The following is a 12,683-nucleotide window of genomic DNA, read 5'->3' on the forward strand; positions in this document are numbered from 1 at the left end:
AAATGCAGACTGAACAACACACAGTAGGCTAACAGGCATTTTTTAATTTGCTCGCTGTAATTTAAAAACAACAATCTTTGACTTCTGATCAAATGCTTTCCAGTGTTGGATTACTGACCCTGTAATCTTTGTCACTGTGCTAAATCTCTAGAGACGGTGGCCCCCTGGTGGAGTGGCTGTACAGTCGACACTGTGGGACCTCTTGTTTCTACCATTGGTTTTTCAAAGTAAGCATAGGTGAGGCAGAGGTGGTGATGAGAAACAGGAGGAAGAGGGAGGAAGAGAATGGAACAAATAATAGTGTAAATAAACAGTGGCAGGTACAGGTGCAGTGTGAAACAGGACAACATGTAGAGTTTGACATGAAAACACATGTTTATTGAGAACTTGAGAAAACTTTTATTGCAAAATGTGGCTGCAGAAGGTTTGTATTCTGTTGTATCTGTACATATATATCAAGGCCATAATCTGGAAATGTCTTTTTAATTGTAATTGCTTGAAATTGTACACAACTGTTAACAGCAGCAAAGCCATACACACTCACTGATTTAGGGGGGGTTTGTAGTGTTGTAATTTTTGATTAAATGTTTTAGAATTTAGGAACAAGCTTTTTAAGGCAGCACTTCTGAAAAACAGCACAAACACAAAAGTGGGCAACGAAACAAGCTTGTTTAACCGCCGGATGTCAAAGGACCACTGGTAACCAAATCCACCCATGCTTCCCCTCTGACTACTGGTCGAGTTTTGCATGAACTGACATGAAAAGTGACGAAAACTTTCCATGAGTGTGTCCAACACGCAACCTGAACTCCAAAGCATAGTGGAAGGTTTCATCAACAAGAGAAGTAAGTCTATGTTAAACTGGCTTTATCTTGCTTGATGTGCTTTGTATTATTAGCTGTAAGTATGTAAGAGTTCAAATATGAGTTAAAATATACTGTAACATATGGTGTTATTCCTCTGGCTCACAGATAAATGGTGTGGCTGCAGAGTGTCATCCCCTTCACTGGTAGGCACAATTAACAACTTTACTGGAGCAGCATTTTATTTATACATTGACGTTGATGGTTGTTGAAAACACTGTATGTCTTTTTTAACAGGGATTCTTCTTTTGTTGCAGTGGACGACTGCTCTACCAAGTAAGCTACTGTGAAACATATTCTGTGTGTTTTCTTATTAACAATTTCAGACAACTGCTTTGCAAAACACACAGAAACGTGAAGACCTTGTGAAAATGCAACATACATGGAAGGACAGAGGACTTTTTTTTTTTTTTTATGAGCAAACTAGCTGATTGTTTTCTTGCTCCCCACCAGATTACTGTGCCAAGATAATAATATTGCTATGAGCTGACCAAAAGATTTAAAGATCAGAAATGATCTCCTTCTCCACTGGCTCGTGAGTGATGATGACAAACTTGGGAAGTTGGAGCAGTTGAATATAGCATTTTTTCAACAGGAAGGCTGGACTATAAATTGCTTAGTTTTCTTTGTCATCGAAAACCAAACAAGTTGAAGAAATAAAGTGAGGAAATGTGTTGTTTAAAGTTTTTCTATATGAAATCTCTGCATCTCAGACCAAAATAAATATGTGCCTCACCCCTCCCCAACCCCCATTGCAGCCTCTTTGGCTGGTCGGCCGAGCCTCTTGTTCATTCTCGCTCGTTCTCTTAACTTTTTGCGACCATGTTAGCTCAGTAGCTCAACTGAGTCTGTCGCAGCAGCTCTGACTCATTTTTCGCCTCAGTTTGTCTGTGCTGCGAGTTTGCTCACTGAATTACTTTGTTGATGATGTTTATTTATGCTCTGCTTGAGAAGAAGACTGACAAAGCTTTGTCTAAACTTCCACCCAAAGAACCTCTGCAGTACCACCTCATCAATGACCTCCTGACCTGGTATGAAGCTCAGAGCTTCTGCAGGGTGAAGTACAGCGACCTGGCCACCGTGAACAACATGCACGACAAGAACATGCTGGTCAAAATGCTCGGTAGTCATATGACACGCAGCTGGATCGGGCTGCAGAGAGGAGGAACTCGTAGGTGGATGTGGTCAGATGGCAGCGGCAGAGCACGCTTCACCAAGTGGATGGACGGTGAACCGAACAACGACAGTGGCAGTGAATGGTGTGGAGAGCTGTCTGAGAAAGACGGGTGGAATGACTTACCATGTGAAGAGGAAAAAGGTTTTGTGTGTTATGAACGTGAGTAAGTGACACACAGTGTGACTTTTTTGTGGCACATTTAAAGTGCTAAAAAAAAGATATTTAAATAATATTGTTAAACGTTGTTAAAAAAAAAGAAACAAAGCAGAAAAGCAGGCCTGTATTCACAATTACACAATTAATAAAAAACAAAACAAAAAGAGGAACTACTACTACTCAGAAATGAATACACCTTGTACCCCTTTTGAAATCGCATTAGAGTGGACAATAAATGTAGTGAACTATTCAGTAAAAAGAGAGTGACACCACCACAGCTTTTTGTCTTACTCTTATTCTCCCTTCCTTTGCAGAAGACATACCTGACATTGATTTTTACTGCTGTCTCCCTGTGTGTCTCTTCAGGTCAGAATGGCAAAGAAAGGTATGTGTATCACTCAGAAAAAAGAGGCTGGGTGAGCAGTCTAGAGCAGTGCAGAAGTGAACACACTGACATGGCCTATGTAAACACCGAGGAGGATAATTCAGAAATTGCTGAATTAACCAAAACATGGACGAGCGCTTTGTGGATGTCCAGCAAAGTGTGGATCGGTCTGTTCAATGATGCCTGGGTGTGGTCGGACGGAAGAGAAACCTCCTTCAGGAACTGGCTGAACGGCTCTCCTAACGGGGGAGACTGTGCCTCTGTGTTGCAGCAGGGCCACTGGGTTGGAGCTAATTGTAACGACAAGGCCACGTTTGTCTGTCAGGGCGGTGAGTGACTGAAAAGCAGAATTAATAGATTAATTCCTAGACGAGTCTTCACTTCTTCAGATATGTGACATGTCACTGGACATGAAGACTGTTGTTGGGTTTTTGCAGCCAGCAACAGTCACTGAATCTTTCTACAAGAGCAGCTTTAGGTTAAGGTCACTTACAGCATGACTCTGCTGTGATGCTACAGGTCTCAAAGTAAAGAGGATGGTAATAAGGGTGAAGGTACGTTCTGATGGGAACCTCACTGACTCCACAGTCACTGATGCTCTCCTGGAAAAGGTAAAAAAGATATAATTGATGAAGTAATACTTAATATGTGTGTGTTTTTTTCTTTATGCATCTGCATATTAAAGAGAGACAATCCAGAAACAACAAGGAGCCACCAGAATACCCACTACTTATTTTATACTTAATACATATACTTTATACGTAATACATATACTTATTTTACATAAACAGCCTCAAATTTTCACTTGAATAGTTTATAGATAGATAAATGTCACACAGGTGGGTAGGTAAGCCATTACTAGAGAGTATGATGGGGAAAAAATGCTTTGTTATTCGCTCTCAGTTGGAGACAGGCCTGAGACTTCAGATGGTGACTGATTTCACAATCAGATGGCGAAAAGACAAAAGTGGAGTCATCTTCCAACACCAGGAGCAGCTGGAGGTTACAGACAAAACAGGTGAGTGTAGCTTCCTACTTTTAAAAGACTTTTAGCTTTAGTATTTAACCATCAGCGGTCATCAGCCGAGACTGTCCAATGCTACGACAGTATGGTAAAGTTCATAATTCCTCCCACAATCCAAAAACATGCACATTAGGTTAATTGGTAACTCTAAATTGCCCGTAGGTGTGAGTGTGAGAGTGAGTGGTTGTCTGTCTGTCTGTATGTGGCCCTGCGATTGGCTGGCGACCAGTCCAGGGTGTACCCCGCCTCTCGCCCGAAGTCAGCTGGGACTCCAGCTCCCCCCCGCGACCCTGACGGATAAGCGGTATAGAAGATGGATGGATGGATGGAATATTATACGTCGCTGCATTCATTTGATAATTAACAACTTTGCTGGTTGAGATTAAGGATGAAAAACATAATCAGTAAATGTATTTTGATGTATGAAGATGAGACTTCGTGGGGGTAAATTCACAAGCTACCCACCTTTACCAGCATTAATCAGCATTAAAATGACATGACTGCATTAATACTCATATTCCAATAATATAATGCACATAGAAACTTATATCAGAAAAAGGGTTTATATGTATTGATCCAATGATGTTAGTTAGACAAATAGTCATTAGTTAATTGGAAAAAGTCTGCAAGTAAAACAGACTATGCCTGGGAAAAATACCAATAATCATGATAATATAATATTAATAATTCCCCATACAAAACATGCATAAAGTCCATATTTGTACATAGTGTCAAGTGTCACTTTAATATATTATTTTGAATTCCAACCTGTGTTAACTTAATTTTCTTTTCTTTTATTTGTAGTGCTCATATATTAATCAAAACTTGTTTTTCCATTACAGGATACTAATTGTTCAGCAGAGGTGCCAATGATGTTGTTTCAATACAACTGTTAAAGTGTGTTGAACTGAGCGATCATTTAAATACTGTCTCCAGATTCTGTGTGTTTATGTTCTGTGTAAAAATGTATCTTAATAATTGATGAATGTGTCCTCTTGAAAAATAAATATTCTAACCTGAATAAATGACCTACCAGACCTCCTTGTCTCAGCTGAAGTCTTTATTTAAGTCTTCATGCACATGTACAAATCTTTCACAGTTTGTAAATGTGTCCATAAGTCAAGAAGACTTTGATCTCTGAAACAGTAGTTTTTTTTAGGTAGGGTAGGGGGTCATGTGTGTCCAGGGCCTCATAATCCATCCATGGTCCAAAAAAACCAAAAAGCACCTCCAAAACTTATAATTTAACTCTCGGATATATCATGTTTGTTAAATTTAAACGTAAAAAATAATGTTATGGCTCTGCAACGTTTTATCATGTTTATGCTTCAAATGTTGAACTATTCCTTTAAAAATGAATAGCGCATATATGCTGCACATGTAGTATTAAAATGAACTCTTCAAATGAATCTTTTTGTCTTGGGAACTGTTCCAGAAATTAAAGCCAAGATAAATGAGGTATCTGAGTCTTCCCACAGAGAGCGATTCACTTCTGAAACTGATGAAACAGGAGAGACAGACTCCGAGAGGAAGAGAAAGCAAGAGACAGAGTCACTCTGAAGGACGAGTGGGACAATAGCTTGAAATATTTAGATATCTGTTTCCGTTTCAGGCACTGCTGGAAGAGCAGGGTGTGTCTGATGTAAGAATAAGCTTTCAAAAATGAATGCAATGTTCTATCGCAAACAAGACAATGGAACCAAACAGGTTCAGTTCACCTGAGACTATTTTAAGAGCACTGATGAAACAAACCAAACCCAGCTGTTCCTCCGCAGATCACTTTTGTTTTACTGTAAATCAAAACTTAGCAATTGTTTGCAACCACGGTGACACAATGCTTTTCATTGCACTTATTCTGAGCCGTAACAAATTAAGTCTTTTTTCCTATTTCTAATGCAGGTTGTTAATTCATTCATCCATTTGATCCTTTTGAATTGTGTCATGAATTTCACATGTTGTGATGAAGAAAATATGTAATTACAAGAAATACTGCACACCCAGAAGTTGCATAAGTGGCATTAAATTAGCCAGTGCCACTAGAGCTATTTTCTTTTTGACAAAATCTTAACTAAATGTCCACTTACTAGCTTTTTTCTGGAGTTTATTTAGTTGTCAGGAAGATAGCTCAGTTGTAGAGAGAGCTCAGTCTCCACTGTGTGAATATACATATACATTTGCCTTTGAGTGTGTGGACATGACAGAAAGCAAACATGTCAGACACAAATTATTATTCAAAGTCATTTATATACAAGTTAAAACATGCCTGTAGTTATATAGAAGCCACACAGAAGTTTACTGGAAAGCAGGACATTTCCTATCACCAGAGCTGACTGAGCGGAAAGACTTTCATTTAACTGGAAAGTTCAGTGGCTTGACACAAGATATTGTCACTCACACAGACGATAGTACATTTGCTGTCAGTATGCTGAATCAACACCAAACCCAATAAGATGCAGGTCATAGGCAAAGGAATGTACAGTATGCAGAGGGCATGGCTTAAAGCTGTTTATAAATGAAACCCTCTGGCTCTTTTAGTCATCCACACACCTGGAGGACCTCAAACAGGTAACATGATTTACAAAATTCTTGTTTATTTTTCCATTATTTATTTTATTACATTTTGAAGTGCTTTCATTTGGTAGGAATGTGTGCTATTATTTTACTGGCACTCACAGTCCTTCAATCTCATGATCATGCTACTGCTGAGAAAAAGCATATACCTAATATCATTAGCATTTAGACATTATTCTATATCTGTTTGGAGATATAATGTTTTGATCTGTCAGCTTGTTTTCAACTCTATAGATCTGTAAACATTTTATTGTAAGTAATCTGTTCTGGGATATGTATTTTTTGACTAGAAATTAAGCATCTTAAGTGATCATACAGGTCAGTGAACTACAACATTAGGTTTCAGTGAATATGGGAAACCTTCAAGGCTACCACTTTCTAATAAGTTACTAGTTAGAGAGGGGTTCAGAAGCTGTTGATGTATAGTAGTAATTCTTAAACAATAATAATGTTTATTAAATGATTTAGTAATGCTTTATATATTCAAATCCATTATACATCATTAGTGAGAACAAATGTGAACTCATTAACAAAATCTCTATAGAGAGCCACATAACAAGTCTAATAAATGCTCATGGGTTTTTCATTTTCTAAAGCAGACAGGTAGTCTGATGATTAATGTTAATAAGTTATTGATAATTGAACTGAAGACTACAACTGCAAATGTGAATAAGTTGTTAATTAATTGCTGTTAGTCCAGAATTTTTCCGAGAGGGTCAGAGGTCAAAATTGCATTGGAACAAGATCATCTATAGAGCCATGCCCCTTTACAAAAGGGGGCCTTATTAGAAAGTGGTACCATGTAAAGATTATATAATGTAGAATAATTCTATGAGGAAATATAGCATTGTATTCTTTAGAATGACTAAAATAAGCTCTATTATCACCTCTTCAGGTACTTGTACAATGACGAACAACGATATTGAAGCAGAACGAGAGACGAATATTTTCGTCTTGATGTCTGAGCTTACCAACATGAGCGGTAACCAAGATAACAATCTGGCCACCGACAGCTGTGTGAAACTGTTCTCTTTATTGGCGTTGCTGAAGGCGTACAATCCTGCGTCGTACCTCCTCATGTCTGAGTGTCAAAAGATCCTTGGACCACCTGATCCCATCCATGGAGGCCCCCCCTTTGAAGACAGAATGGAGCCTTTTATGTCTTTCATCGACATGTCCGAACTAAGCTCTGGACATGTATGTCTGACTGACCAAAAATGTGCACAAGTCGCTTTGGAGCTACTATCTGAAAATCTCCTGGCAAAGAGGAGTACTATAATGGAGATGCTGTTTTCAGTTTGTGGAGATCAGCCCCAACCAGATATAATCCAGTTCATCAAAGAGTTGCTAACAAAGAGAGAAACTGGAGAACACGGGAAAAAAGAGAAGTTCTCAAGGCTGATTGAAGATATACAGGAGAAAGAGGGCTTTACCAAAGCTGTCTCTGTCTTGAAAACTGCATCAGATAAATTTAGACAAGACCCATTTTTCCCCCAAACTATTTCCCGACTGTATTACATCACAGGAGGCAGAACTGAAAGTTTCATTGCTGAACAATGGGCAAGGGAAGCCATTAGAAGAGCTCCAAACAACTCTTACATGGCTGACACTCTTGGGCAGATTTACAAGAAGCGTTTGATGAGAGAAGCCTGGCAGCAGGAAATCTTAAACAGGGCAAAAGAAGCCTTAAGAGCATTTGAAGATGTGGAGAGGAAAGCTGACCAAGAGGTGGGTCCAGAAATGATGGACACAGCAGGTGCTGCAAACATGTCACATACCTTCAACAACAGAGGCTGTTTTGGCTTCATTCAAGTGGCAAAGATAGTCTTTGATAAACTCAGAAAGTATCCCTCACAAGAGCACAATAGCTTCATCCAAACCTTACAAATGAAAGTTGAAGCCAAGTTTGACTTCTTTGAATGGTACCTCACCTACTCAGAGGAAAGCATGTCGGTCTTTGAGCCAGATTACTTCTGGAGGGACATTGTGCTTTGTTACCAATATTACACAGCAAAATCAGCAGCTGAATCCACCAGCTTTCCAGGCCTTCTGGATTGTCTGAATCACAGCCTTTTCATGTCAAAAGGAATACGGGCTGGGTTTGAGGAGACTGAGCCTGATTTAGAGGCAATCCAGGATCATTTGAAAACCGCCTACGAGGCGAATGTTGATGATGTCAAAATAGCTGAGAGGTACATCCTCTCCAACATCATCCTGAGCAACAAGCTGCAGAATTCTCCTCAGCTCACATCGGTGCAAGAACTCCAAGTAATCATGCACAGATTCTTGGGCACAGAAATTGGGTGGAGAAGCTCCGAGTTTTACCTTTTGCTTCTGCTGTTGTTTTGGCCTGAGGAGCAGCCACAGGTGGTGCAAGAAGTGGATGATGAAGGAGCAGAACAACAGGCCACAGAGGATGAGAAGTCAGAGGACAAAACCTGGGAGGATGAGGAACAGGTGGTGCAAGAAGTGGATGATGAAGGAGCAGAACAACAGGCCACAGAGGATGAGAAGTCAGAGGACAAAACCTGGGAGGATGAGGAACAGGTGGTGCAAGAAGTGGATGATGAAGGAGCAGAACAACAGGCCACAGAGGATGAGAAGTCAGAGGACAAAACCTGGGAGGATGAGGAACAAGAAACAAGAGGAGAGCCTGCACAACCACCTCCTGATCTCATATTTATCCCTGACCTGCAACAGCATGTCACATTCATGAAGAGAAGTTTTGACAGAGCTAAGTATGGCAAGTACCTTCGAGGCCGTTACCTTTTGCCTCTGTTTTTCCTGGGAAAGGGTTCTGGACTGAGCAAATGGATTCACAAATCAAGGCTGGATGCAATCGTGGAAGAGAAGGTGGATGCTGAGTTTGCTGATTACCAAGGTGACAAAAAGAAGCAAAAATGTTTGCTCATCAAAGAAATGTGGGTTGAGAGAAAAGTGTGGCAAGTCCCAGAAATCCAAGATATCCTTCTCCCAGTCCAGGTAGAGCCATGCCAACCTCCCATGATGCAACAGATGGAGGGTGAGGAATACAACGTGTTTGTTTGTGCTGGAGGGAAGAAAATAGAGGCTACAACAAAGGACAAACCTGATGCTTCAGCGCCTTACTATCTTGGCTTCACGATTCAGGGTCCTGTCCTCTTCTAAGTGAAATTTGCTCACATGTCTGGGCAGGGTTTAACAATGAATACATTTGGACTGTAATCCTTTTTGCACCATGAATGTATCTGTATAATTTTATTGCAAACAATTCACGACCAAAGTGGTGGTGTGACCGACAGACCAACATTGTCATCCCTGCTAGAGCTGTTAAAACGATTGCTTTAGGGGCAGAACAACTGTAAGCTTTGGCAAAAACTCCCACTATTTAATTGCTTTTTACATTATGTTACCAGTGCAATGTAAGGTGTGTGTGGTAAACTGAAATATACGGTAATTTATGAGGCTGTAGTAGATGGTAATGGTGGTATGGTTAACAAATTATTTTCATGAAACAATTCTTCATTATCAATTTTTGTGAGGGTGGATGGGTACATTGTTCCTTTCAAAATCAAGTTGACATTTTTTGCTGTCTTTGTTTAGTTGAATACTCGATTCTGATTGATTAAGTTACGGCATTCCTTACATGATGAACATACGTTCTTTTTTCTTAAAATGTACTTACAAACAAATTTACAACAGGAGGTAAAATTGTTGGATTGCATTGGATTTTGAGTTGTTGCTTGTGTTCCTGTTAATTAAATCTATCATGATTGTGCATTCTAACATAAATCAATGTTTTCAAAACATGTTGTGAAAATGTCATCAAAAATATTATATGCTGTTGATTTGGAAATAAAATTAAGAGATTAACTGCAGTTGAAGTGTACTGATTTTCTTTAATTAGACTTTTTTGAGAGAGCAGGGGGAACGTACTTTACGTAGTTTATTTCAGCCTTTTCTTTTGAGATATAAAAAGGGTAAAGTAGTTACTTAAAAAAGCAGCTTTAATGGATCACAAAGGGGAGTTTTTCTGTACTGAATGTTGAGGACAACAATCCTGTTTCTGTATCAGAAATGTATTTTCCTCATCATCATACTGCAGTTAAAAGTCTGACCCAAAACCTGAACCTTCTTGTATCTTCTCTGATGCCGATGATGTGCAGTTGATGAAAGGAAACTTCCGCTGACAACGACGTAGTGAATAAAAATAGGTTTATTGCAAAAAGGTCAGTTGTCTAAGTGACAAATTGGTTTGAAGAAGTTTGGCCAAAGTGAGAAATTATCAAGAAGATAATTAGTTTAGAAAATTTAGGATTGAGAGCTCTGGGTATTCCTTCCTATACTTAATGTGTGTAATGGATTGTTAGTAAATAGATATAAATATGGTGTGATTAACTATAGGACAGTTTAGTAAGATATAAGAAAGAGATATTTTAGTTCCATTAATGATAAAAGCTTATGAGCCCTCTTATAAAGGGACATTTTATATAATTGAGAAATGAGTATGAGTCCCATAAAAGGACATTTGTAAATTCTATGAGCCTCACAAGAGGACGTTTGTAAAACACATGAGCCTTGTGAATAAGAGGACTTAGTACATACAAGAGAACACATGAGCCTCATAAGAGGACGTTTTTACATCTGATAAAACATATGAGCCTTTGCCGAGTCTGTGGAGGAGTGGAGAGACCAGTGAGGACATTCTGGTTATACAAATATAAAGAAGTATGAGTATAAGAAGTAAAATAAAGGAAAGGATTAACCTTTGAGAAAGTGTGAGGAAATAAATTCTGAAATTAGATATAGGAGTAGTAGAAGATTTTGGTCGCCAGGGAAGTGTTAAGAGAGGAATGCAGTTTCTCTTTGTCTTTTGGTCAGCTAATGTGTGTGAATATGTCTGAGTGCAGACTGCATTTTGAGGAGAATCTATCTGCTTGAAAGAGCATGTGGGTTTACTCAAAATAGGAGAAAAGAGAGGTTTAACTGTTAGAGGATAGGTTTGGTATCTTGGTTGTTGAGAAGGAGGTTTTTTCTAGTTTTTGTGAGTGTACTTTGCTTTTTTGTGTCTCATTAGACTGGGTCTGTCTGGCCCTCAGGCAGTTTGAGCTAGATGTTCACTCTTTGATGGTCAGAGTAGACTGGAAGTTGTGGTTAAGTTTAAGAGGCGGAGTAAAGGAAGTTACCTAATTTTTGAAGGCCATTTAGTTTGCTTCTTTTTGAAGGAGGAGTGGCAAGAGAGCCCTTCCCCTTTGTTTTTTCTTTTCTCTCTGTGGAAGATAGAGAGATGGAGAATTAGAGAAGAAGAGATTTAAGGCCATATCACATTGAAGATTGATTACATATCTACTTTTAGAATAGAATAAGTATACGTAAGTCAATAATACATTGATAGAATGGTGTCGGTTAATAGTTGCTGTCCAAACAGAAACTTTCATGAGAAAACATGTTACATTAGCATATAATAACCTAAATGTTGACAGATAATGTGTGTACAACAGGGGAGAACACTCCTGATGGTGATTCACAAATATCAAGGGTTGCGGATGATACTGAATTGATTTGGTGCATTTTATCCACGAACTCTTTTAAAGTAATTGCAAGTATCTACCTGCGTATTTTGTTCGGATTGCTGGTGTTTGGGTTGAGTGCGCTCAAATAGCTGAGAGTTGTTGATGTGGGTTTCATTGTCTGAGCATGATCTAATTTGATTTAAGAAGAGTCAGGTAAAACGGTCCAACACACTTCCTCTCATCTTCCTTCTCCTCCTCCTCCAACACACCTCCTCTCATCTTCCTCCTCCTCCACCTCCTCCAACACACCTCTCGTCTTCCTCCTCCTCCTCAAACATACCTCTTGTCCTCCTCCTCCTAAAGCACTCTGTGCATTAAAAACAACACCCTAAATTAACTCACCAGATTCCAAACATGCATTATTGCATTGCATTATTGCATGCATCCAAGTGTATATCCTGAGAACACGCCCGATGAAACTCCTACTCCTCCTCCTCGGATTCCTCCTCTTTGGATCCCACCCCTCAGAATGAACTTAGAATGACGCGCCGCAATCATTTCAACAATTTGAAAATGAGGCAAACGTTTACAGTTCCTTCTAGAGAATCTCCTGATCTCTCACAATTTTATCAAGATGTGACAGGAATTCTCAGGGAGCTGAGGAGGTCAGGCGGGAGGTTCATCGTGGTGATGTGATACAGTTGGAGGTGAGAGGTTAAAATGTGCAAAATTACATTCAGGTAGCGATGGATGATGATGACGGTGATGCTATACTAGGTGTGTTGGAGGAGGTGGAGGAGGAGGAAGATGAGAGGAGGTGTGTTTGAGGAGATGGAGGAGGAGGAGGAAGATGAGAGGAGGTGTGCTTGAGGAGGAGGAGGAGGACCAGAGGTGTGTTAGAGGAGGAGGAGGAGTCAGGTTTTACCGCTTAGAAAAAAATGGATTATTACTACAATTTACAACAGCACACGAAAGTGCGACAACATGCACGTAACAGCACCATCAGCTCCTAACG

General features: G+C 39.5%; 1 protein-coding gene across 1 annotated transcript; it reads left to right on the plus strand.

Annotated features, from left to right (window-relative positions):
* The first annotated feature begins 679 nt into the window (after positions 1-679).
* On the plus strand, positions 680-4,642 carry LOC139223218 (macrophage mannose receptor 1). Its single transcript, XM_070855193.1, has 8 exons — positions 680-845; positions 972-1,009; positions 1,101-1,139; positions 1,855-2,199; positions 2,563-2,910; positions 3,101-3,192; positions 3,485-3,599; positions 4,448-4,642. Exons 2-8 carry the CDS (start codon positions 976-978, stop codon positions 4,453-4,455), a joined length of 981 nt encoding a protein of 326 aa, XP_070711294.1. The 5' UTR covers positions 680-845; positions 972-975; the 3' UTR covers positions 4,456-4,642.
* The last annotated feature ends 8,041 nt before the right edge of the window (positions 4,643-12,683 follow it).

Source organism: Pempheris klunzingeri, chromosome 23 (genome assembly GCF_042242105.1).
Source record: "Pempheris klunzingeri isolate RE-2024b chromosome 23, fPemKlu1.hap1, whole genome shotgun sequence".
NCBI lineage: Eukaryota > Metazoa > Chordata > Actinopteri > Acropomatiformes > Pempheridae > Pempheris > Pempheris klunzingeri.